The sequence below is a fragment of the Oryctolagus cuniculus genome, chromosome 13 (genome assembly GCF_051225735.1).
Source record: "Oryctolagus cuniculus isolate XC-2025 breed Fujian yellow rabbit chromosome 13, ASM5122573v1, whole genome shotgun sequence".
NCBI lineage: Eukaryota > Metazoa > Chordata > Mammalia > Lagomorpha > Leporidae > Oryctolagus > Oryctolagus cuniculus.
This window is the reverse complement of record NC_142879.1, coordinates 30,923,915-30,951,354: the sequence shown is the minus strand read 5'-3', so window position 1 is coordinate 30,951,354 and position 27,440 is coordinate 30,923,915. Positions and strand designations below refer to the sequence as shown.

The 27,440-nt window shown below is 42.6% G+C and overlaps 1 protein-coding gene across 21 annotated transcripts in view; it reads left to right on the top strand.

The window, feature by feature from the left end:
- Positions 1 to 27,440, top strand: part of ESRRG (estrogen related receptor gamma) — a 657,282-nt gene that overhangs the window by 448,598 nt on the left and 181,244 nt on the right. For all 21 annotated transcript variants that reach the window (XM_051820569.3, XM_089312197.1, XM_051820576.3 and 18 more), the window contains one exon: positions 10,976 to 11,391. In XM_051820569.3, coding sequence (XP_051676529.1) covers positions 10,989 to 11,391 — 403 coding nt within the window. In that variant the 5' untranslated portion in view covers positions 10,976 to 10,988. The remainder of the gene's footprint in view (positions 1 to 10,975; positions 11,392 to 27,440) is intronic.

The window sequence follows — 27,440 nt, the reverse complement described above, 5'->3', positions numbered from 1 at the left end:
CTAGGCATTCCTCTCGGCCCCTTCAGCTGGAGGACACCTGATACCAACAGAATATAATCTTAACCTCTGTTATCATAGATCACCCAAGACCAGCTGCATTTGCAACCAGATGTTAACTACTGCAGACTAAGCTGTTAAGTTAAAAGTATAAATATAGTTTAACCGCTGCCCAACAGATGTGCTTTATTATCTACAGTTGTACTGTGAATCTTCCTCTAATAGAGAAATTTTCCCATGTGCTTGAAGCAACCTCTGCTTCTACAGTGACTCCTTCTCCGCATTTAGATTTTCTCACTGCTACAATCGCCCGGTTTCAGAGTACATTTGCAAGTTCCACTCAGAGTGAGCTGGCCCAGCTCTATGGAGGCAGGTGGTTTCCTGGGAATTCTGATTGCTTTTGCAAAACATTTTCTTAACGAGTAAAGGGTGACATCAATACTGTGATCTCCATATTCTTACATCAACTCTTGATAGCATCTTTATTTCTTTTTCAGTGTAGCCAGGAGACCCAGAGAGGGAAATCCAAGCAACCTGAGCATTCATTGACCTGGATTTGATTTGTGAACTCCCTGACTGGGGTGTGTGTGTAAAGCATCTATATTCGATTGTCATTTGTAAAGATCAGTGATGGGCTTTCTATTAGTTGCGTTTCTGTTGATGTCTTCTCCAGCCAGATGCCATGAGGTCTTCATTGAGCTGTCAGCCCCATCCTGTTGTTGACTTCTCTTCCCTTGGCTCCTTGACTGCTTAAAAACAGAATTGTCTGAACACAAGCAAACTTTATTGATCCATATTTCTGTTTGAAAGACCAGAGATTTGTAGAAGTAGGAGACTATTTCTTTCTTCTAGAGAGCTTACTGGAGAGAAGGCATGCTCATGGCGTAGTAAATCTCTAAGACCGAATAAATGTTTCGTTCAGCACAGATATTGTAAGCGTCACTTTGATGATTTATCTGACATGGTTTTTTGCTCTGTAAGGACCTTGCTTTATAGTGATAGTCCACATCCACTGCCCTGAGGGCTGTTAGACGTTACCCTGGGGATCGTGACCCGGTCAACACTGGGACTTTGACTACCCAAGTGGGTTGACCACAGAACACACTATGCTAAAATCTGTCTGGTCCTTTGGCTTTTGATTCCCCTGAGACTAACTCATATAAAATAAGAAACAGTCTTAGGGATCAAAGATAAAAACACTTGTTTTCACGTCTGTTGTGCCGCTGACTTTCTGACTTGGCTTTTCTTGAGATTCTGTTTCAAGATCCATAGGTGTCGTGTAGTTGGTCAGTTGTGAGGATATAGTTAATTAAGCTGCATTAGGGCAAATATACACACTTGTTAAAACACTTAATTTGCCTCAATAGTATTGATTACATGGCAGACGTTTGTTTAAACTAAATGGTATTTTCCCCCTACTGTTACAGTCCTTGGATGCAATCTGTGTAATAGCTAATAGCCATCATCAGTTAAATATCATGTTAGTTATAAAGTAATGTCATAAGAATTGATTTGGACTTGGCAGTGGAGGAGAGCTCTCGCTTCAAAGCCGATGTAGATGATTAGCCAGAGTTTTAAGCAGAATCATGGCTCATATAAACTGTGTATTTTTTATAGACTTATAGCTACTCTATATTACATGAGTGCCCATTATATTAAAGAAAAGCGCAGACAGTTAATTATGCAAAACATCATGTATGCAATTACCCGGCATTATTATGCATTTAACAGTTTTATTGATTTGTCGGTAGCTCACTTACTGTATGTAGAGCTATAAACAAGAGATGCTCACCCCCAGATTGAAGTAGGTCCAAGGAAACAAGCTAAGGATAAATTACACTGCTGCAAGCCTCTGCATCAGATCGAATCCTCAAATACAGAAACTGTCAACAATCACAGTGTGCACAGTGTGCGACACATGGTGATATCACAGGACCATTTCTTTTCCCATTCATAAAGTTTATCAACCAGGAAGCATACGAAATCACCTGGCAGCACAAATGGATGCAACTGCAATTTCCTACATCTAAAATAGTCTGGATAACTTATCAAAGTGATTGGCAGTGGCCTGCAGCTCACCTAGAATAGTATGGGATGCTGGTATATCTGCAACCATGTTCTAATACATCTGTACAGTGGTACCTCAGTATCCATTGAGAATTGGTTGAAGACTCCCCTGGGAAACCAAAATCCATGGGTACTCAAGTCTCTTGGTAGCATTTGCATACAACATACAACCAGAGCCAGTGCTGTGACATAGCAGGTAGAGCCACCACTGGCGACGTCAGCATACCATATGGGTGCCAGTTCAAGTCCCACCTGGCTGCTCCACTTTTTTTTTTTTTTTATTTTTTTGACAGGCAGAGTGGACAGTGAGAGAGAGAGACAGAGAGAAAGGTCTTCCTTTGCCGTTGGTTCACCCTCCAATGGCGGCCGCGGCTGGTGCGCTGCGGCCGGCGCACCGCGCTGATCCGATGGCAGGAGCCAGGAGCCAGGTGCTTCTCCTGGTCTCCCATGGGGTGCAGGGCCCAAGCACCTGGGCCATCCTCCACTGCACTCCCTGGCCACAGCAGAGAGCTGGCCTGGAAGAGGGGCAACCGGGACAGAATCTGGCGCCCCAACCGGGACTAGAACCTGGTGTGCCGGCGCCGCTAGGCGGAGGATTAGCCTAGTGAGCCGCAGCGCCGGCCCTGCTCCACTTTTAATCTGGCTCCCTGCTGATGTGCCTGAGAAAGCAGGGGAAAGTGGCCCAAGTGCACTCACCTGGGAGACCTGGAAGAGGCTCCTGGGTTTGGTCTGGCCCAGCTCCAGCCGTTGTGAGCATTTGCCATATGAACCAGTAGATGGAAGACCTCTTGTTCTCTATAACTCTGCCTTTCAAATAAATAAATAAATCTTTAAAAAAAATACAACCTATACACATCCACTTATATACTTAAATTATCTCCAGATTACTCATAACCTATCATGCAATGTAAATGCCCTATAAGTAGTCATTATACTGTATTATTTAAGGAATAACAAGAAGAAAATAAGTCTGTACATGTTCAGTATACACATAGGTTTTATTTCTGTGAATGTTTTCCATCCATGGGTGGTTGACTTTGTAGACACAGAGCCTGCAGGTGCAGAGGGCCCAATGTTTATGACACTACCAATCCTTCTCGCGTTGGACACTCTTTTTTTTTTTTTTTTTTTTTTTTTTTTTTTTTTTTAAGATTTATTTATTTGAGAGAGTTACTGAGCAAGAGAGATTCATTCCCCCAGATGGCTGCAATGGCCAGGGTTAGGCAAGGCTGAAGCTAAGAGCCAGGAGTTTCATTGAGGTCTCCCACGTGGGTAACAGGGGCCCAAAAACTTGGGTCATCCTCCATTGCTTATCCAAGGCCATTAACAGGGAGCTGGATTGGAAGTGGAGCAGCTGGGAAACAAACCCAGTGCCCACTTAGGACACGGACATAGCTTTACCTGCTGAATCACAATACTGGCTCCAAGGGTTGGACGCTGTTACTAATGTATCTGTTTTACTATTGTTCTGAGCCTTTGTTGCTAAAAATGAATATTCTCCAAACTTCCTTTACTTTAGGTCTAACAGTAAGATTATTTTTTAAAGATTTATTTGAAAGGCAGGGGCAGAGAGAGAGAGAGAGAGAGAGAGAGAGAGAGGCCTTCCATCTCCTAGTTCACTCCCCAAATGGCCACAACAGCTGGAGCTGGGCCAATCTGAAGCCAGGAGCCAGGTCTCCCATGCAGGTGCAGGGGCCCAAGGACTTAGGCCATCTTCAGCTGCTTTTCCAGGCCATAGCAGAGAGATTGATAGGAAATGAGCAGCAGGGACTTGAACTGGCAGCCATTTGGGATGCCAGTACACCACATCATGGGCAACTAGTCATCCCCATTCAAATGGGACTTAGGATTTCACCTAGGACATGGAATTTCAGTGCTTAAACCAAGATAGTAGATCAATCTAATGTTGTAATAAAATTTTATAAGAAATGACCATTCTACTTAAGATTCCTAAAGCAAACAGCCTGTCATTTAAGTCCTTCCTGGTAGGAGTATAACATTAGTTATAAAGTTATAATCCATGGGATACTTTTAATGACCATGCAGAAATTAATTGAAAGTCATTTGTTGGCCGGCGCCGCGGCTCACTAGGCTAATCCTCCGCCTAGCGGCGCCGGCACACCGGGTTCTAGTCCCGGTTGGGGCGCCGGATTCTGTCCCGCTTGCCCCTCTTCCAGGCCAGCCCTCTGCTGTGGCCAGGGAGTGCAGTGGAGGATGGCCCAGGTGCTTGGGCCCTGCACCCCATGGGAGACCAGGAGAAGCACCTGGCTCCTGGCTCCTGCCATCGGATCAGCGCGGTTCGCCGGCCGCAGCGCGCCAGCCGCGGCGGCCATTGGAGGGTGAACCAACGGCAAAGGAAGACCTTTCTCTCTGTCTGTCTCTCTCACTGTGCACTCTGCCTGTCAAAAAAAAAAAAAAAAAAAAAAAAAAAAAAAAAGAAAAGAAAGTCATTTGTTTATTTGCCCTGAATTTATTTTTTTAGTGCAGTGGAAAACTTTGTTTTAGTTATTTATATAAGGAGAACACATTTCATGTATTTCATATATACAGTGGGCAACCTTTTAAGAGTCAGGAGAAGAGTTGTTGTGTATCCTGTATCAGGGTGCTGCGGTTGGAGCCCTTGCTGTGCTTCTGATCTAGCTTCCTGCTAATGTGCACCCTGGGAGGCAGTAGGTGGTTGCTCAAGTCCTTGGTTCCCTGCCACCCACATTGGAGACCCAGATTGAGTTCCGGGCTCCTAACTTCAGGCTGGACCAGCCCATGAAATGAGCTTTTAGGGAGTGGACCAGTACATGGAAGATCTGTCTGTCTCTGTATTTCTCTCTCTCTCTCTCTCTCTCTCTCTCTCTTTGTGTCTGTCTCTGTTGTCCTGCCTTTAAAATAAATACAAATAAAACAAATGTCCAAAGAGTTGGGAAAGCTCTCAGCTTAAATCAGGGACTCTAGTTTGCTTTGGACTGGCCCCTTGTCTCCACACTGCAGAGCTACATCGCTTGTCAGCAACTCAGCACCAGCTTTGGAGCAGCTGTTTGCTTACTCCTGTTCTTTAGGGAGCGAGTTGGAAAGCCTTTTGTACTAAATGTACATGTTATGTTTCAGAGAATCGAGGAGGAGCATTATGAAGTGATTGTGATCCTGTTATAAAGAAATCTGTTCTATTAGGGTGGGCTCCATGTTTATTACAGAAGCCCTTAACATTACACATACTCATGTGTTCATAGGTGTGCCCATGTGTCTTTACCTTTCTGAGCAAACGGGTCAGGATTTACAATTCTTCCTTCACAATTAACAATTTACTTCTGTTAGGTTAACCAGGCAGACCTTAAGATATTTCTTATTAAAAGAAAAAAATCCTTTCTCTTCCTTCCCCAACTAAGCCAGTGTACCTTAATGCAATGATGATATGTTAGACCCAGCAGTTGTCAAAGCATCCTATTACTGTGATGCCATAATGACACCCTGTCTCTGTAAAGCAGTCATGTTTTCCCAAATCACACGTTGCACCGTTGATTTCTGACATGACACTTCATTCGGCTGCTTTCCCTTTCTCCTGCATCTCCATTCTCTGACAATAGCAGCTGGTGCCCATTTTGTTACTAAGTGATTCACATTTTGCCACTTTACGAGAGTGCAATTAGTTGAAGCGGACTGAAAAAAAGCTCATTGTAAAGTAGCGTGCTTGACGTTGTAACTCAGGCTGCCGAGGGTGCTTCTGGGGTCAGGGGCTCCCAAGCTGCACCTCAGAGAGCTGCAGTTCTAGTTCGGAGGTTTTTCACCAGAAGTGGTTTTTAAAGAACCAAAACTGTGAGCCTCTGGGAGCTTTTACTATGTTTTAAACAAGGTCTGATGGTTTCAGAAGGTAGAAAAATGAAACCATCCCTGCAGTTGTGTTCTTGTATTAAGGTGGTGGGATTTAACAAACAGTCTTCCTTTCCAGTCCTGAAGTTCTCTGACTCAATGAGAGGAGCTGGGGACTCCTCTTATTGCTCTATGTTTGCAAACTTGCAGGTGTGCTGACTTCAGTGTTCCCCATACAAAAATAGGGAAAATAACTTTGCTAAAGCATTTACAATTTATTGTGATCCTGGGGATCATTTCAGGCCCTTTAGAATGACAAAGAAGAAAATAAAATAGTGATTTGTTGATGGTTATTTAGCCTATGAAGATGTCTGGCACGGGTACAGGTGTTTTCAAAGTTTCAGAAGGTCTCTATGAAGTGTACTTCTCAAAAAGGTCTGGAGTGAGCATTTGCCTGCCAGTTAAGACAGAAGTTAGGACAGTCACATTCCATATCTGAGTACCTGGGTTCGATTCCTGGCCCTGACTCCTGTCTCCAGCTTCCTGCTAATGCAGACCCTGGGAGGCAGCAGTGATGGCTACAATAGTTGGATTTCAGCCCTGGTCCAGCCCTTGCCATCTGCCGAGTAAGCCAGTGGGTGGGAGACCTCCGCGTCTATCTGCGTACCTCTTGGTCTTGCAAGTAAATAAATAAAAATTTTAAAAGGGACTAAGATGGGCTATACATAGATGTATATGTTATGTACTCTCTTTTTCTTTTAGTGAGAAATGAAAGTAGCAAGCAAACCAAGTTCTGTGTAAAATTCAGAAGATAAAATAGAGCAGTTTGTTAAGGACCTGTATTTCAATGAAAGGATTAAGACCATGTTACCCTATGGAGCATTATTGCTATGCTAGCATTTAACAAATAAAATCATTGGCCAAGTCCTTTCTTTGAAATGTGGATCACTCTAGACATCTATACGTGTGTGTGGAAATTCAAACTCATGACATTTCATTCAAGATTACTCAATTACCTGAGCTGGGCAGAATCTCTGAAAACACTTCAGCTTGATCATTACAGTGTAACTGAATTTTTAACTCACAAATTATCTTCCTCTTTTTCCCTACAGCAGCAACTTTCATGGTTTCTTTTTCTTTTTCCCCCTCACTTTCTCTCTCTCTCTGTAGGCACACGTGGTTAATTAACCTTCAAAAGTTATATCTTTTAATTGTCCAGCAGCTGAAAGATTTTGTTTGCCTGAGTGTTAGTATCTGACATTGAAGATAAATATTACCCCCCGCCTGACCCTAAGGCAGGGCTGAGAAACTAAGTTCCTATGATGAAGTGTATGATGATCATAATTGTCTGAGACTAGATCTTACACTTGGTGGAAAATGCTTTTTAAAGCCCTGAAGTTTCCGGAAGGCTGTTAGATTCCTCACACTCCGGGTCTTATATATAAAAACTCAATGTTATTCTTGACACAGTTATTTCCCACTGCAGTTTATTCTCAGCGTGTTTATTCAGAGCTTTTGGATAGCAGCTTGTCTTACTCCCTTGTCCTTCTCAATTATTTCTCTTAAAATCATAAAATAAAAGTCACCATCCGAAGGCTTTAAAATAAATATTTCCCACATATTTTGACACATGTTATTTCTATTCATAATTCTTAACTAAATTTAGATTTTTATTAATCCAATGTGACCTAAAATTTTTGCATTAACAGCACAATGTGGAATGGGGCTTATTCTCTTTGGCTACAGATAAAGTCATCATTTTGAAAATGGCTCTTTCTGACAAAAAGGTGTTCTTTTGAAATAAAGTCTTATTCACTACATTCCTCTTAGAGTTAATGTGAATTTTAGTGCCTCTAATTTTAGATTGAAGTGAAGTCTAGAATAAAACCCACCCGCTGACAATTGAATTTATAGATAGTTGTGAATATTTCAGGCTTGAATAATAGAGCTGTAGAATTGCAGAGACAGAGAGAGAGAATTAAGGCTTGCTGTAGTTTTAGGTTATAATGTAATGGTGTCTTGCAAGTGCTCAGTGTAACGAGCTAAGTAGTAATTAGGAGACAACTGTGTTCCTTCAGAGATTGTGTTTGGGTGTCAATCCAAACCCCGAGAGGGTGATTCCACGGGGCAGACCTGCAGCCGGGGTGGGGGCCCCCTTAGCTGTGGGTGTAATTGCTGAGAAGGGAAAGCGAGAGATCTTTCCATGTACTACCTCTGCCTCTGTGTGCTTGATTACTTGTTAAAGAATGAGTAAAAAATACCATTCAAAGCTCTTATGCCTGTAAGACATTTCCGCTCCCATCTTTGGAGTCAAATCCAAGTACATACAGCTACTTCCTAGCTGTATGATGTTCAGTGAGTTTCAGAATGTCTGAGTCTCATTTTCTTAGAGAAATACCTCCTGCTCAAGGGTGTCTTGGGGGTTCAATGATGTAATAAGTGTTCAGCTTGGTGCCTGGTGCATGGTGAGCAGTGACAGCCCTGTTAGCATTTCCCCTGGACGAAGGCTTCGATGGAGGAAGCGATTCCTTGCTGGAAAAGAGACATGTACAACTTATAGCGCAAAGCCAGTTGGTTCACTTTGATTTACTGCACACGTGGCCAGACTTTGCTAGGAGAAGCTCTGGCCACTATTCCAAGGACTTCCCTGACTGGGAAGTTACGGGCTGAGGTGTTAGAAGGGACAGCTGGCTGGAGACACTCCATTTTTCAGGAACTTTAACCACACACATTTGACACATAAACATTTGGTGACCTGGCAAATAACTGTTTCAAAAACGAGAAAGTAGTTTCTGGTCTTGTTCCTTACACGAAAAGTTCTGCAAATAATAGAAATCAGTGAGAAAAGTGGAAGGGGAGGGGAAGCAAACTTGGAAGAAAGTAACCATGGTTGATGCACAAAAAGAGAAAATGGGGGGAGAGAGGGAAAGAGAGAGAGAAAGAGAGACAGAGACACAAGGGGGTGGAGGTCTCAGAGAATATGTTTTGTGATCAAGTAACGCCAAGCAATTCTCTGGGGAAAAAGAAAAAGAAGAAAGAGCCATGATGCCTTGCAGGCAGATGGTGAAAGAGTTAATTGTCATAGCTGTGAGAAATTCAGTGCCAGAGAGAGGAGAGAGGAGCAACCGTGGTTTAGTACCCTAATAACTTCTAACTGTAGTCTAAGATCATAATGTATGTGCGAGCAGTCCAGTAATTATAAGGTAATAAGTGAAGTGGTGGTATAAGTGCTCTAAATTAAAAGGAATTCGCAGGGCTGCTGTAAGTCAGTGGCGACCCGCTTTCTTTCAAACGTTGACTTGAGGAGAGTGCTTAGCCCAGAGTGCAAGCAGGGAGACAAGGAGAGCGAGCTATTAATTACCATGCTCATTAACAGTGACGGGTGCGAGGCAGCGGGCGTGGAAGGACAGGATGCTAGAGTTCGGGCTGGCGAGGGGGGTATTTTTTCGTTTGCCGATGCTTGAGAAAATGACAGCACACACGAGTGGGTGACAGCTGGAGATATTTTGGTGACTTTTCTTCTTCCTACTCACTTTCTCCACGTCCGGATGTTGCTTGACCTCAGAAAGTGGAGTGAGATAGAGCTAAGAGGCACATTCTTGCCTTCCTGCTTTGCTGCCGAGAGTGCCTTCTTAGAACAGTAGAGTGAACATGCCTGAGAGAAATTTCCATGTCTTCCTCCACTGTAAAGTCACAGAACAATGGGGGCAGGGAGACCTGGAGGAGAGTGTGAAATCTGTGCAGTGATAAAATAGCATTAGATTTATAGGGAACAAGATAATTGCATCCTTTGCTTATGCTGGGACTACTCCCCCAAATTCTAGTGAATGGCCCTTGCACAGTGGGGGGTCCTATAAATCAACTTTCCACTGGGAAGCAATTACCTAAGCCCCTTTCTCAACTGTCACCTCTTCTTTCTATAGCAGGCTCTCCAAAGGGTCTTAGAGATGTTGCTAAAAGGGGTTTTGCACTATGGCTAAGCAGAAAGAAAATATGACCAATTATTTTTTCATCTAATTACCTTTTCAGAAATCCAATCACTGATGGGTCCAACAAAGAAAGAGGGGCAAAGTGTTTCGTTCAGATAAGAGAGAAATAGTTTGTCAGCGAGAAGCTTCCTCTACTTCCTTTTAGGAGGTATGGTGTGGAAAGGCAAAACGAAAAGGGGAAAGGAAGGACCATCACAGCTCTCATTCTTTCAAGTCACATTTTCCTAGATGTAAAGTAACAGACTGATGGACCCACGGGTATACTGCAGGCTCAAAGGGCTTTTACTGATCCATCTCTTCAACAGTGGCAAGTCACACATAAGAACAAGCACACACACCTGCAAACATTTATTAATCAACACTGGTGATTATTCACTAAGTTTTGTGCGCGCCAGGAAATAATCCTTAAATATCAGCTAGAATTTCATCCTTGATGTCTTTCTATATTGCTAAATGGGTATGCAATAGAGCAATTTAAATAAAGAAACAAAGCGATTGAGGATATATTCCCTATGTGTCTTAGTCTGATCAATAAAAGACACAGTTATGCTTATGGAAGCGTGCTGACAGACAGTAATTACAGTGCTGAAGATCATCTGTTCAGTCTTGAAAATAAAAGTTTGATTCTGCTCATAACACAGTGATGCAGCATCAGAATGTGGAGGGAGAGGGGGAGTGAGGTTAAATGCAATGTTAGAAATGATATGGGCTTTGCAATTCACCAACTCTTCCACGGGTCAATTTAGAAGCAAGAGAGTTGATTTAGATATCGACAGTGGTTCTCCAAGAGAAAGGAAAAATAAAAGCGATCGGACCCTTTAGAGCTTTTGTTTATGGCCTGTCTGGGCCCTTTGATGTAACCCTGTCATGCCCTTATGCTGATTACCTTCTTGTAGAACAAGAGATATTGACTATAGAATGAGTGATGTGCGGTCCCTGCCCTTTAGATAGCACTCTCAAACAGCAATGTCTTCAACATACAAAGTCTTGTATTTTTTTCCTCTTTCCATCCTTCTTTCTCGCTTTCTCCCTCCTTTCGCCATCTTTTTGTTTCTCCCTCTTTTGCACTGTGTATATGACACTCTCTCCTCTTTCTCTCCTGACTTGTGTCTCCCTCCATTCAGGCTTCTCTGCAGAATGTCAAACAAAGATCGGCACATTGATTCCAGCTGTTCGTCCTTCATCAAGACGGAACCCTCCAGCCCAGCCTCCCTGACGGACAGCGTCAACCACCACAGCCCTGGTGGCTCCTCAGACGCCAGTGGGAGCTACAGTTCAACCATGAATGGCCATCAGAACGGACTCGACTCGCCACCTCTCTACCCTTCTGCTCCTATCCTGGGAGGTAGCGGACCTGTCAGGAAACTGTACGATGACTGCTCCAGCACCATTGTCGAAGACCCCCAGACCAAGTGCGAATACATGCTCAACTCGATGCCCAAGAGACTGTGTTTAGTTTGTGGTGACATCGCTTCTGGGTACCACTATGGGGTGGCGTCGTGTGAAGCCTGCAAGGCATTCTTCAAGAGGACAATTCAAGGTTAGTATTGGACTTGGGAGTTCCCTTCTCCCTTCCAACCTCACATGATTTCCCCCCTACCCCCAGCTTCTCTTCTTTGAAAGTCAAGTTTCACAGTCTTAATTCTCTCTGGAGTAGAAAACAGAAGTAGACTACCATGGATCATGGAGGATTTATAGAATAAACTCCCCCAAGATATACTCCATCTCCATTAATTCTACTTGCACAATTAAGCTCTCATAATGCAATGATAATAAGCTTTGGGGTAGAGTTTTTAAAAGTATACCTATTGTTAGAGCAATATGGGTATGCATAGCAACTGAACAAATGCACTGTAGATTTTTTTTAAAGATTTATTTATTTTATTTGAAAGATAGAGTTACAGAGAGGCAGAGACAGAAAGAGAGAGAGAGAGAGGTCTTCCATCCGCAGCCAGGAGCCAGGAGCTTCTTCAAGGTCTCCCACATGGGTGCAGGGACCCAAGGACTTGGGCCAGCTTCTGCTGCTTTCCCAGGCCATAGCAGAGAACTGGATTGGAAGTGGAGCAACTGGGACTCAAAGTGGTGCCCATTTGGGATGCCAGCACTGCAGGTGGCGGCTTTGCCTGCTATGCCACAGTGCCCACTACACTTTAGATTAATAGTGCTTTCTACCCCTTTGGTTCTTTTATATGCATGGAAGTAATAAATAGTTTAGACAGTGGTTATCAAACTTGAGCATGAATTAAAATCACCTGGAAATCTTATTTTAAAAAATGCTGATTACCAGGTCCCAAAGTTCCTTATTTATTAGCTCTTAGATGGGGACTCGAGAATGTGTTTTTTTTTTTTTTTTTTTTTTTTTTTTGACAGGCAGAGTGGACAGTGAGAGAGAGAGACAGAGAGAAAGGTCTTCCTTTGCCGTTGGTTCACCCTCCAATGGCCACCGCGGCCGGCGCGCTGCGGCCAGCGCACCGTGCTGATCCGATGGCAGGAGCCAGGAGCCAGGTGCTTTTTCCTGGTCTCCCATGGGGTGCAGGGCCCAAGCACCTGGGCCATCCTCCACTGCACTCCCTGGCCACAGCAGAGGGCTGGCCTGGAAGAGGGGCAACCGGGGAGAATGTGTTTTTCTTACAAATCCTAGGTGATGATGATGCTGCCAGTCAAGGGACCACACTTTTAGAACCAGTGCTGTAGGCAAACTTCATTATTACCTCATCTTCCTTCTTTCCCTGTTATTGGTTATACTTTCTTTTCTTTTTTTAAAGATTGATTTATTTATTTGAAAGGCAGAGTTGCAGAGGCAGAGAGAGAGATAAAAAGAGAGGTCTTCCATTCTGCTGGTTCACTCCCCAAATGGCCACAATGGCCAGAGCTGGGATAATCTGGAGCCAGGAGTCTCTTCCAGGTCTCCGATGCTGATGCTGGGACCCAGGTACTTGGGCCGTCTTCTACTGCTTTCCCAGGCCATAGCAGAGAGCTACAAAGTGGAGCAGCCAGGACTTGAACTGGTACCCATATGGGATACCGACACTGCAGGTGGCGGCTTTACCCACTACACCACAGCACCTTGCCCTTGGATATACTTTCTATACCCTTTGAATTATACTAATGAAATGATACTTATTCCAGTGATCCCAAATATAGCAATACATATGTGCAAAACATACCCAAACCTTTATTTCTCCAGATTTATAAATAACATTATTATTTTCCTACACAAAATGTAGAGCACTATGCCTGAAGTTTTTGTGTTCTCCTTTAAATTAGTGATGTGCAAATGTAGAACTTGGCTCATTACAAAAAGCTATAACTATATATTCTGGCAGAAAATTAAACTTCACCACTTTTTTTTCTTTTTAAAATTTTATTAATGCAAAAAGAACAGATTTCATGTATTTCATACAGTTCTTTTTTTCAAAAAAAACTTTCTTAATTTATTTATTTGACAGGTAGAGTTAGTGAGAGAGAGAGAGAGAGAGAAAGGTCTTCCTTCTGTTTGTTCACCCCCGAAATGACCACTATGGCCGGAGCTACGCCGATCCAAAGCCAGGAGCCAGGTACTTCCTCCTGGTCTCCCACACAGGTGCAGGCACCCAAGCACTTGGGCCATCCTCCACTGCCTTCCCGGGCCACAGCAGAGAGCTGGACTGGAAAAGGAGCAGCCAGGACTAGAACCCAGCGCCCATATGGGATGCCGGCGCCACAGGTGGAGGATTAACCTAGTGAGCCATGGCACCGGCCCCCATAGTTACAGTTCTAATAACCATACTTCCCACACCCCCTCCTCCACCAATCATCCTCATTCTTTCTTATCTTCCTTTAATTTAGATATTTTGTGATACACATTTGAAGAAAATGGGAGGAGGCAAGAATAATTGTTTCTTGAGGGTCACAGCACACTACTCTGTGGTTTAAAAAATACACGTTTTTAACGACCGGTCATGAACACATGTCTATTGTTCTCAAGCTCGCTAGGTCATCAGAATCACCTGGAAATATTTTCAAAAAGCTATTGATGCCAGGCTTATGCCTGCAGATTATGACTTAATCAGTGATAGACATGGCTGGGGCAAGGAGGATTTTTGAAAGCTTCCTCCAGGATGCTTAACGTAAAGCCAAAGTTGAAAACCACTGCACTGTGTACTTGCTGTTCTGTATTCTCTCCTAGCAGTTTTCAAAGTGTGCTGGCTGGGCCTCCAGCATCGGCATCACCTGGAAACTTGTTAGAAATGCACATTCCTGGGCCACATCCAAGATTAACTCTAAATCTCCAGGGGTGGGCCCAGCAGTCCCTGCTACCAAGCTCTCCAGGTAGCTCAGATGCTTAGCCAGCTTTGAGACCCCCTGTTCTTACCCTGTGCTGCTGCTGATTTCTACTGACATCTGACCATGGTCATCTAATGGTCCTTTGTTGGACATACTGAAAATGGTTTTCTGTGGACCTTTAATGACTTTGTGCTATACTGGTTTTTAAAAGAAGTGATGTTTGTTGAGCTCTAATCCCCTTAAAGATTTTAACAAAAAAAGGTGATTCTGAGATCATTTACATACCCAGAGTCGTCTCCCACCCTACCCTTTTAAGAACGTCTGGCGATGTAGCTCCTCCCCATGAGTTGCACTGAAGATTGTAGTGCCTGTCCTTGGTGGCATAGGCTGTATCATCTCCACCTTGATTTTGTGCTTCCTGTTGCATAGCTTCCTTGGTCTGCAGCTGGTGAGAACACAGGTAAAGGGTTTGCTTAAAGCACACTATTTTTCAGGATGGATATTTGAGCTAGGGGTAAGATGCTGGGATCCCAGGTTCTCTATCAGAGTGCCTGGGTTCAAGTCCTGGCTGTGCTCTGCTTCCAGTTTTCAGCTCATTTTCACCCTAGAAAGCAGCAAATGATAGCTCAAGGAATTGAGTTCCTTCTACTGTCTTGGGAGACCTGGGTTGTGTTCCTGGCTCCGAGCTTTGTCCCTGGTCCAACCCTCACTGCTGGGAGCTTTTGGGAAGTGAATCAGTGGAAGGGACATCTCTCTGTGGGACTCTTTGTCTCTCTGCCTCTCAAGTAAGTAAATAGATCAATCAATAAAAATTTTTAAATGAACACAATTTTTCAATGCATCATAACTCTTTAATCAGTATTTAAGTCTAATTTGTTCATAACCTTAGTCATAGTTTTAACTGGGAAACACAAAGCCAAGTTAGTAGGAAATACATTTGAATCCCCTAAACATTTTAGTACGTATATCTTCATATTTTCTGGCTCATGGTGGCTATATATTATTCATATTTTCTCATGAAAAGTCTTCATCTGTACTTTCCTTGTCCTTGTCTACAAATAGAAAGAATTAATAGCTACTAGACTGCTTAAGGATACAATGGTATGTATTATATATAAAGTAAGCAAGTTAAAAACAATGGTACTCTAAACTGAAAGCTTTGTATCACTTTATAGTCTTTTAAAAATCTCTTCAGTCTATTTACTAACACTGCAAAACTTGAGGATGAAAACACATCTGCAACCTCTGGGTTGTAACCAGTCATGCTTCAACAGTATTGTAATCCTTATGGTTACAGAGTATATAAAATTTGAACTGTTAGTAATTTGATTTTGTTAACTTGGTTTACACAGCTCTGAGTCTAACTACACAAAGATAAGCAAATATTTTGGGATAAATTAACAAGTTCCATGTATGCTAATATAAGCAAGAGGTTCTCAGCATGAATACCGGTCCCATTTACTCAACAAATATTTACTGAACACCTACTGTGGGTCAGGCAGTGCTGGCTGGAATTCCTTCTTATCAACATTTTATTAAAGCTTTGTTCCCAAAGGTTATGGATTCAGGCAAATTCCTCCTGCAAATGGGTCCTGCCTTAAGGAAATACTAAATTTTTAAAGTGGAGGATTAAACTCTTTATCTGTTAGCACATTTTATAAAGATAGTAAAGATGGGACAACTTTGTGGGAAAAAAAAAAATCCTTCCTGATAGTTGTTTAAAACAAAATAGGAGTGTACTCTGGATGTCAGTCGCTCTGCAGTGGTAATTACTGAGCAGTAATTAGACCAGAACAACTGGAATTCTGCGTGTGACTATGTTTTAGAAGGCTGTGATGTTACCAAAAGCTCAACAGAGCAAAGCACCGGATGATTCTTGGCATTGATGTACAGTGCTCAGTTTTACTCCATATTGGAGAGAGCAAGTTTCAAGGATTTTGAGCAGGAGACAGAGATGTCACTGTCCAGATTAGCACTCTGGACCTGCCCACCTGGCTGTGCTTGTAGCTGGCAGCTGGGCAGCACTCAGTGAGGCTACCCTGCTAGCTACATCATCAGGCATCACACTGTGGTGCTTACTTAGCCCCAAGAAGGCAGTGAGGCAAATAAAGGGATTAAATTGTGAAAGTGTAATGTAATAATTAGGGCGGTAATTGTAAGGAAGATTGGAACGGCCCCTCCTTTCTGTAGCCAAATAGTGGTAGCAATTGAACGTCAAAGATGCTGAAAGTGGCCTGAACATATTGTATCATGAGAGACTTTTATTCCAGTGCTGAAGCGGCCATGGACTCCATCCTCATGGCTTCGGGCAGCATCAGCATTGCAACCAGATTCTGCCTACCCTCCCTTCAGGCTGTCCATGCACTGAGAGGATTGCATAACTCCCCTTCAGAACGGGTCTTTATACTGGTTCACTGCCCTCGTGGCCAGGACATTATGTAAGTGTGCCTTCAGCCTCACCGAGGCCTCCGTCTGGTCTCATTGATTTGGCTAAGGGACCTGTGCATCCTTAGACATATTCATGTACAGTGTTACCTCTTGAGGTTCTTTATTTTTTATTGCAATTACTTTTTTAGGGTAGACTATTAAGTGTGTCATAAGTATAACATTAAGAAATCAGGCAAAAATCCTTCTTTTTTTTTTTTTTTTTTTTGACAGGCAGAGTAGACAGAGAGAGAAAGAAAGGTCTTCCTTTTCCATTGGTTCACCCCCTCAATGGCCGCTCCGGCGGTGCAGTGCGGCCGCACCGATCCGAAGCCAGGAGCCAGGTGCTTCTCCTGGTCTCCCATGTGGGTGCAGGGTCCAAGCACTTGGGCCATCCTCCACTGCACTCCTGGGCCACAGCAGAGAGCTGGACTGGAAGAGGAGCAACCTGGACAGAATCCGGTGCCCCAACAGGGACTAGAACCCGGGGTGCCGGCACCACAGGTGGAGGATTAGCCTAGTGAGCCGTGGTGCCAGCCAGAAAAATCCTTATTAAACTTGAACCAGAGAACTATCTTGAGAAAAATAGTGAGAGTTGTTCTTTCCAAAGTTGAATTTCAGTTGTAGAAAGGCAATTAGGCCGGTGCCGTGGCTCAATAGGCTAATCCTCTGCTTTGCGGCGCGGGCACCCCAGGTTCTAGTCCCGGTTGAGGTGCCGGATTCTGTCCTGCTTGCCCCTCTTCCAGGCCAGCTCTCTGCTATGGCCCGGGAGTGCAGTGGAGGATGGCCCAAGTCCTTGGGCCCTGCACCCCATGGGAAACCAGGATAAGCACCTGGCTCCTGCCTTTGGATCAGTGTGGTGCGCCGGCCGCAGCGCGCTGGTCTCGGCGGCCATTGGAGGGTGAACCAACGGCGGCAAAGGAAGACCTTTCTCTCTCTCTCTCTCTCTCACTGTCTACTCTGCCTGTCTAAAAAAAAAAAAAAAAAAAAAAGGCAATTAATCATAGATTTCAGTGAAAGCCAACCATAATTTTATTTATTGACAATTTCCAAATTATCATTGAAAAACTATTGAATTAGGTCAGAACTTAAGTAGAGTTAAAGATTTTTTTACATTTTGTTTTTTGTTTGTTTTTTTCAGGAGCTAAATGCTTTTTGGAAAACTGACGTTTCTACCCTATCATCCAATAGGGTTACAGTAGCACTGTAACCTAATTGTCATTCCTAAGTGTATTAAGTTTTGGAGGGTATGATACGTTAGGGTCTGATTTTTTTTCTTACAATCCCAATTTTGATCTCAATTCACAAATGAATGAGGAGTTTTCCCTAGACTCATGTTCATGAGCCAGAAGAGGGAAGATGTCTTATTGCCCCAAAAAGTTAATACAGATTTTATTATTTAATATCCAAAATATTAGCCCTCTGAAGTCTTAATTTCTGCATAAGAATAAGGAAAATAATTTTATATTTTTTCGTTGTGTCAGCAATATAGCTATTCCACCTGCTTGTTTGAGCACTAGAATGAAAGCATTCTGCTTTTTTTAAAAAAAGCATTTATTTAGTTATGAGAGAGAGAGAGAGAGAGAGAGAGATCTGCCATCCATTGGTTCACTCCTCAATTAGCTACAACAGCTGGGGGTGGTAGGCCAAAGCCAGGAACTTCATCCAGATCTGCCACATGGGTACAGGGTCCAAGCACGTGTGCCATCTTCTGCTGCTTTTCCCAGGCCATTAGCAGGGAGCTGGATCAAAGTAGAACAGCAGGACTTGGACTGGCACACTTATGGGATGCCAGCATCACAGACAGTGTCTTAACCCAGTACACTGCCACAACAGCCCAAAGTTACAGGTGAGGGCAGTTAGCCTGATAGATAGATGCCTGCATCCTGCATTGGAGTACCTGGGTTTGATTCCTGGCTCTGACTCCTCACTAGAGTTTCCCATCGATGCAGACTCGGGATCTCATCTTTTGTGGGCATTTGGCACATGAACTAGTAGATGGGAGCATTCTCTATGCCTCTTAAATAAGTTTAAAAAAATTAAAATATTAAAAGGGGAGAAGACATTGTGGCATCATGGGTTAAAATGCCACTTACAATGCTGGAATCTCATATCAGAGTGCCAGTTTGAGTCCTGGCTATGCCGCTTCCAATCATGCTTCTTGCTAGTGCATCCTGGGAGGCAGCAGATGATGGCTCAAGTGCTTGGGCCCCTGCCAGCCATGTAGGAGACCTGGATGGAGTTCCAGACTCCTGGTGCTAGCCTGACCCAGCCCTGATTATTATAGATAGGCAACTGGGAAGTCAAGTAGCAAATTGAAGATCTCTTTCTGTCTTCCTTTCAAGTAGATGAAAAATAAATGTTTTTAAAAATTGAAAGAGGAAATTATATATTTAAAAATATGGTGGGCAGCAGATTTGAGGTGCAGTGGGTTAAGCCACCACTTGGCATGTCCACATCCCATAAGGGAGTACCTAGATGAAGTCCAGGCTACTCTGCTTCTGGTCCAGCTTTCTGCCTATGCACCTGAGAGGTAGCATACGATGACCCAAGTACTTGGGTTCCTGCCACCGACATGGGAGACCCTGATGGAGCTCCTGGAGATTCTTATTTGACTAACTATATCTTCATAATGGCTGGAGAGGTCAACGTTGCATTTTTCAGTCTTAGACTCCCAGGAGTTTTGTGTCAGGAAGAGGCAGAGTAGGGGGAGCTAGTCCATAGCTGTGGCCCACCGCCTTTCTCTTCTTCCTCTGCCTCCCCAGCTTGTCTTGTACATGGTGTGGATACCTCTGCCACATAACTCCTTATAAACAGACCCTTGTCCACACACAGGTTGCACATAAATTTCCCACCTGCTTCCCTGTCCAGCCTCTAGAGGATGGAGCCAGAAGAGAGGCCATTTTAGGCCCTGGAATGGGATTAGCAAGAGGATTTGAGTGAGAAGGGTGCTGGCATTCATGGAGTACACAGGGGACAACTCCAGCCAGGCTGCTCCTTAGCATCTTTAATGGGCTCCTTGTATAATGGACACCTGCTAAAGGGTAGGGCCTTTGGGCAGGGGCTTTTCTTGTCTGAGTCTAGAGGTGGCACCTTAAACCTGGGAATTTGATGCTACAGGTGTATAGGCACACAGCCCTCGGATCTGATGCTGCCAGTTGTTATCTGCACTGTGAATTCCCTGACTTCTTCCTGAAGCATCCTTCCTAGATGCATTTTCTTTGCTGCCATGTGCTTGTCCAGTCTTGGGATACGGTATTTGCAGCAGCAGTGGTAATAAGATCATATAAATTGAGTGTATGTAATTCCAACCTTTCAAAGGAAAATAACACAGTATTTCCTAAAGTAATTATCCCAGTTTATAGTAAAGAGAAGCTTTAGAATGAATAAGCTCCACAATTAAAATCTAAAATAATTTGGAAATGTCTAAATTGACTTGATGGATCTCCATGATTATCAGTTTGAATATGGTATTAAGTCAAATATGGAAGTAATATTTTCAAAAGAAATGTTATCTGTGATTCATTTGCTTTCACTCAGAACTTGCTATTCTTGTAAGTTTGACTTTTCTTCTTTTTCTTGCATTTGATGCCAATTTTGTCTGATTTTTCCAAAGGTGTTAACATTGCCAAATTATAAGTGGCAAATATTATTCTACTCTTGTTATTTTAGCATTTAGGTTGAATGATTGATTATTTTAATAGTAAAAAAAGTTAAAAAAATGTCTTGCTGACTTTTTTTGGTGGTGGGGAAGATGTATTATGTGAATGGATGTACTAATGTAGCATAATGTACAACTTCATTTCTCTTGGTTTTGGTTTAGTGAAACCACTTCTTTGCATAAGTGAGTAGGGATTCCTTTTCTGTAGTTCATTCTGACTTTTAGAAGTTGACCTAAATTGTCATACTTCTTGAGGCTATTGAAAACCTACTGATCCTAACACTTTTTGATAAAGGATTAGATAATAATTTAGATAAATACATTAGGATATTCAGTATTTTAAGATCTGTAAGCTACATGCCTTCTGTGTCCCTATCCTTTGTTCTTTCTTGTTTATTAAGCTGCTTAAAACTATAAAGACCACTCTGAGGTGGGAATAAAACAAGCCTGGAGCTGGGTTTGACTTGCTGGCCATAGTGTGCGTAACTTAGACCAAAACACCCTTTATTGATCTCCCTTACAGTCAGCATTGATTGCCAGGATTTTTAAGTGTTTGGGCATACAGATCATTTATTTAAACGGAAAGCAAGCTTTCTATATGATGATATTTTGAACCCATCTCAGCTTTCACAGGTTTTTTAGATTTTCAGGGATCAGAATTTTCTAGTGTCTTTTCACTGTCTATGTATTTTAAGCTTGTTCTAACTACACATCCCCGAACATTATGACATATACCTGAGTTTATATGTACTTGTGTGTGTGTTTTGTCTAGCTTACCAGAAAACAGAATCAATATAAATTAAGATAAAGTAACTAGTGGCTGATTTTAAAGAGTTGGACTTTGATCTTACATAAAATCAAAGTGATTGTTTTCAGATATTAAATTTTATGGTTGATCTTTGATCCAGGAAAGGAAAACAGAAAATTTATGAACTTCACTGTGTGCCCTTCAGGTGTTAGAAACTCAATTTTTCTGACAGAATCTATGATGTCAGTTACATGTTTATTAAGCACATAGTATATATTATGCTAATGTATTTTGAAAGGTACTTAAAAATTGGCACATTATTTTACCTTTTGACGTTTAAGGTATATTTTCTGGTTGGGTGACCCTGGATAAGAACCTGTCCCTGTAAGGTATATTTGGTGATGGCATATAGGGAGGAAGTGGATTTGCAGTGAGCTGAATGCCATACGAAGATGGCCAACTAGAGTTCACTGTTTAATTGGGGGAACAGTGGACTTTCTTGGTAACACATTTGCCAAATAGGTGACCCTTTCTCTTACTGTTGTTTTACAGTGATTGGCAGGAAGTCATAGTATGGGTTTTATATTCCTCTGGTAACAATACATTTATTTTTAAGAAGATATTTTGTAGTAGCAGTATCAGCAATTCATAGCAGTTACAGTTAGTTCAAGGATAAATGCTTTAGTGAACTTCTAAAGTTAGTTCTGTCTTCCTACTGTCATTGAATAAATATGTCTATAATGTGAGTTTCTTTTTTTTTTTTTTTTTTTTAGAGAGTTATTTATTTATTTAAGAGGCAGAGTTACAGACAGAGAGATGGAAAGACAGAGAGAGAAGTCTTCCATCTGCTGGTTCACTCCCCAAATGGTCACAACAGCCAGAGCTGGGCTGATCTGAAGCCAGGAACCAGGAGCTTGGGTGCAGGGGCCGAAGCACTTGGGCCATTTTCTGCTGTTTCCCAGGCTGTTAACAGGGAGCTGGATCAGAAGTTGAGCAGCTGGGACACAAACCGAAACCCATATGAGTTGCTGGCGCTCCAGGCAGAGGCTTACTTAGTATGCCACAGCGCCGGCCTCTGGCCTTCTTCATAGAATCTGAAAACACCAAGATGTCATTCTAGAATATATTATCTTTATGTATACATGCATCATCAGAGCCTATACTCTTATTTATTTATTATTTATTTTTGTAAACTATTTTTAGGGTTAGTGGCAGGGAGGGAGAAGCTACACCTGTGGTGCTGACTAGGGTACAGTTGCCCTCTTTGCTTCCATTGTGGGAACAGCCCCTGTCCTGACCCACCTAGGCTCTCATTTCTGTTCCTGCTTCTGTCACATTGTATCAAAAGGAAGCCCTTGCACTGTTTCCCCCAAGGATTTTGTTGGTAATTCTCTTTTCTTAGCCCACCCCACTCTACTAGCTGTCAAATCCCAGAAAGTAACTGAGGAGAAGGCAGTCTGTGATGTTTCCATGGTCAAGTCTAAGGGACTTCATTGATCAGTTACAATTAAGTGTCATAGACACACCATTGGCTCCCTGCCTTTTGGTAAAGTGGAACTTACCTTTGTGGCCTTCCTGGGAAGTGGGGTGGAGCTGATATTTTGCCTCCAGAGCACTGGACTTTAGCCCAGGACTCAACACCCATAATCAGAAATGCCTCACTGTTTGTGTTGATGAACGGGTTGCAGGTTACTCTTTGATGATAAGATAAACAGGCAAACAGAAGTATCAGTGCCTCTCCTAACATTGTAATAGCTTTTCTTCATTCCTTCTTGCTCAGCCTTAATTGAGAACCAATTATTGACAAATAAAGACTGTTTTATCCAGACCTTGTTGGATCAGCCACAGCAACATCTCATTTTATTGTCTTAAAAATTTGTTTATTTATCTGAAACAGCTACAGAGAGAGGGAGGGAGAAAGGAGAGGAGAGGAGGGGAGAGGGGAGGGGAGGGAATGGGAGGAGAGGAGAGAGATCTTTCCCGTCAGCTGGTTCACTCTCCAAATGGCCACAACAGCCAGGACTGGACAGGCTGAAGCCAGGAGCCTGGAAGTCCATCCTGGTCTCCCACATGGATGGCAGAGACCCAAGTACGTGAACCACCATTCCTTGCCTTCCTAGGTGCATTAACAGGAAGCTGGATCAGAAGCAGACACTCCAATATGGGATGCCAACGTCACAAACAGTGACTTAACCCACTGTGCTTACAATACTGGCCCACAGAACAACATTTCAATGCTGGAGTACAGAATAATGAGAATGATACCAGTGCTTTCTGTTTGCCAAGATGCGTGCCTTTATACATAGGTTGAAAAAATTATACAGCGACACTCTTCCTCAGTTAAATAATTATACAGTGACACTCTTCCTCAGTTAAACTCAAATCCAGTTAGAGTAGGTTAGAATCTGAAGGGCTGGAAAGAATCAGAAATGAGAACTGACTGTTGTCAGAAGTCCCTAAGGATGCAGGTCACCTTCCTTTGGTAATTAGCGGTAGGAACCTGTGACTCAGCAGGATCTGCTGGGTCTCCAGGAAAGTGGAAAGGCGAGCTGTGGACCAGCGGCAGGAATGGTGGGGTGGGTCAGGGTGGGGCCCACAATTCTGTTTCTTCATTGCTAGAGCCTCCGGCTGTGATTCTGTGATTTCTCTTGTCTTCAACAGTTGATAAACTTAGGAACTATCTTAGAAAGTTTGCTCATCCATTTAAGTTGTAAACTGCATTAATTCACTTTCGTTTTGAAGTTTCTTGTGGTGGAATTTCAACGATGTTAAGGCAGCTCACTTAAACAATTTTAAAAGTTTCACATAAACACACACAAAAAATAGGCTGGTGAAGCCTTACAGTGTTCTGACATAAAAACACATATACACCTATATTTAACAGATGTGATGCTTAAACTTGAAGTTCTTATGTGGTAAAACTAATTCATGTAAAATTTACATGTTAAAATACATGTCTTTAAGTCATCAGTATATTAGTGTTAACTGCCTTCACATTATTACCAGAACTTTTTCATCTTGTAAAACTGAAGCTCCATACTCACTCATCCAACAGCATCCCCCCGCCTTATTCCCCAGCTGCTGTCTTTCTACTTTCCAATTATGTAATTCAATTAGTAGACACTTTAGATACTAGAATCATGTAATATTTGTCTTTAAAAATTATGTATACATGTATGTATTTATCTGAAAGAGAGAAAGAGAGCTCTCCCATCCACTGATTTTCTCCCCAAATGCCCACAACAGCTGGGGCTGGGCCAGGCCAAAATTGGGAGCCAGGAATTCAATTCAGGTCTCTCATGTGTGGCAGGAACCCAATTCCTTGGATCCATCACCTGCTGTCGCCCAATGTGTGAGTTGGCAGGAGGCTAGAATTGGGAGTGCAGTGGGGACTCACAGCCACACATGGGTGTACCAAGCAGTGGTTAACTACGAAGTCAGAGGCCCACCACAGCAGTTGTCTGTGACTGGCTGTTTCACTTAATGTCCTCAAAGTTCCTCATGTAGTGAAAGACAGAATTTCTTTTCAAAAACTGAAGAATTTAAAAACTGAAGTATTATACATATATCTATGTTATATATATATGTGTGTATATATATATATATATATATATATATTCCGCATTTTCTTTTTCTATTTGTCTGTTGGGCATTCTGGTTGTTTCCACCTCTTGGCTATCATAAACAATGCTGTAGTGTGAACGCGAGTGTTCATAAGATCCTATTTTCAATACTTTTATATATATATCAATAAGAAGTAGGATTGCTGAATTATATGGTGAGGAACACCCATATTATTGTTTTCATAATAGCTACACCAGTTTATATTCCCACAACAGAGCATAAGGGTTATAATTTTTCCACATCCTCTCCAACATTTGTTTTCTGTTTTTTTTTTTTTTTTTTCTGTTGGGTGGTAACCAACCTAACAGATTTGAGATGAATGTTTAAATATTTCTGAGGGGTTTCACATATACCCAAATTTTACTTCTGTAGGCTGGTCCTTAGAGGATAACTATGTGAACAGTGTACATAGTTGTTTTCAGACTCCTGAGTTCATTGTAATACCTTATACCAGTCACAAATGAAGAAATCATACGTATAAGAATCACGACTTGATTACATTAGTTTGTACAATGTGCCACTTGTGCTTAAAGTACCTTATGCTAATTATCTTCCTTCATTATTTAATTTATTATTTCATTATGACCTCTATTATTATGCTATCTTCCTTTATAGATATTGAACTTGAGGCACAGAGCAGTAGTTGCCCAAACCGCAGATGTACCCCAGAAAATCTGAACCCCAGTGCCTGTGTTCTTAACCCCCCATTACGTATCCTTGTGTGTTTTAAAAGTTGTTTAAAGCATTGAATAGTGGTGGACTGTGTTTTTCTTGGGAGATTTTTAATCCATGAGCAAAATTTTCTGTGACGCTATTAAAGCAAAAATGGGGAGTTAGGAATATTCCAAAAGATAACGTTAAAGGTTTTTAGAAAGGAGACCATCAGAACTAAGTCTTGAAAATGCCTGATCGTTTATGGTTCATTTTCGGAAGTCTCATAAATGTGAAGCTTGAGAGGCCACCCCTTCAGGAACCCCTCAGCCGTGTTCTGTCTCAGGTCCCTGCGCTCGCATCTGCTGATACTCGTTTCTCCACTGAGGTTTTGGTTGGTGGTCTTGGACTGATTCTAAAACTGTGTCTCCACACCCACTGCTGCTAAGATTTCTAGACTCTGTAATTCTTCATTTCAGGGGGAATAGGGTTTATTTCTCCCCAGTCCACGTCCGTAAAATTTGTGACCACAAGAGAGAGCAGCTCAGATTCAAGCCTTCCCCTTGTCTTACGATGAACACCAGGCAGAAGGAGGAAGAATCTTCAATCCCTATTTTTAAAGAAAAAAATGTTATATTCATTGGAATTAAATCTGGTCTTATCTTGGTTTGAGCAAATGCAAGGGAATAACTATATTTTTATACTTCTTCGAAAAGGAATCTGAGTAATACTGGAAAGAGAATAAGAGAATTTAGCCTAAGGAAATCTTCATTAATAGAACTTAAGATCTAGTTATAACTTTAAAATGAATCTAAAAGCCTATACCAAAATCTTCATTCTGATAACCAGTTTTTAAGTGTGTGCTGTTTACATAGTTTCCACTTAAGGAAGATCCAAGATAAGAGCAAGAATCTTCAAAGGAATGACTCTAGCCCATTATTTTGTCCTCCAGAACACCTCTTAGCTCCCTTTTCTCCAAAGCCTTGTGACTGCTCCAAGGTTCTCCTTGCTCCTGGAACCCGGTCGCTCTCCTCCAGTGTTCACACTACGTTTTATATGGAGAACCATTTCAAATGTTGTAGTTACTTCCAGCAAGATTCCTCCAACTCATTCCTGCATTGGTTCTTCCCAGATTATGCTACTTTTTCCAGATTTCCTTTGGAAATGTCTGCACTTAGCCTGTGTGACACCAGTGTACCAGGTTTGAATAAGAAAGGAAGCAGTGGGCAATAGATTGTAGTTTTGCATTGCAGTCTTTTGTCCATCTGGTTTAAGCCAAGGCCTGGGGCCAAATCCATTTTGCTGAAGCAAGTTTTATTGGAGCACAGCCACACCCCTTCTTGCATTGTCCGGGGGAAAGTATTTACTATCTGAGCCTGTGAGGGCAAGCTTGCTGGCCCCTGCCGTTCTATGAAGGACTTAGAATTATAGCAATACTCCAGGAGGACAAGTCACCTGCTGCCCCTGGACAGTCCCGAACCAGGAAGCCCCTACTTCCGCCTGCTCAGTGTTCCTCTGTGTTACTCTTCCTTCCTAAGGTCCCTATCACTCCCGACAGTACAGGGCACAGATTTTAGTTCAGAGAGGAACAACTTCACACAGGCTCTCCTGTTAGGAGCTTTCATTTCCACCCCCTCGGAATTTTCCTTGATTTATGCTAAATCCAGCTTGCAGCTCTGAGTTCCCTGGCTCTTGGCATATTTACTGTTTTTTCAAATGTTCCCTGTTCTTTTATGCCTGAGTCCATGCAGTAGTCTTCCGACTGGTTGGTTGGTTTGTGCTTCTTCACGAAGTGCCTTTTGATAGGGGTGTCAGGCCTGTGCTTTTTGGCTGTGACGGATGAACTTCTCTGCCTAGCATTTCTGTACAGAGACTAGCATGCAGGCCATTCTTCAACCCCTCTTAGCGATTTCTCCCCATCAGGAATCCCCTCCCTGGGTATTGGTACAATTACCCATGCCCATGTATGAATTATTATTACTCATCCCCGTTTTGTCCACCAAGGAAGTGACTTCACATGGAAAAGCTTTCTCAAAGTCACCCAGAAAATGGGAGAGCCAGGGATTGAGCCTGATTCAACCCTAGGAGGACAGCTCACAACCACCTCCTACAGCTTGTGAGTCACTGCCTCCAGTCAAGCAGGAGTTCCCCAGATGTGTACAGAGAATATCCCTTATGCAAAATGCTTGGAATAGGAAGGGTTTGTTTTTACAAT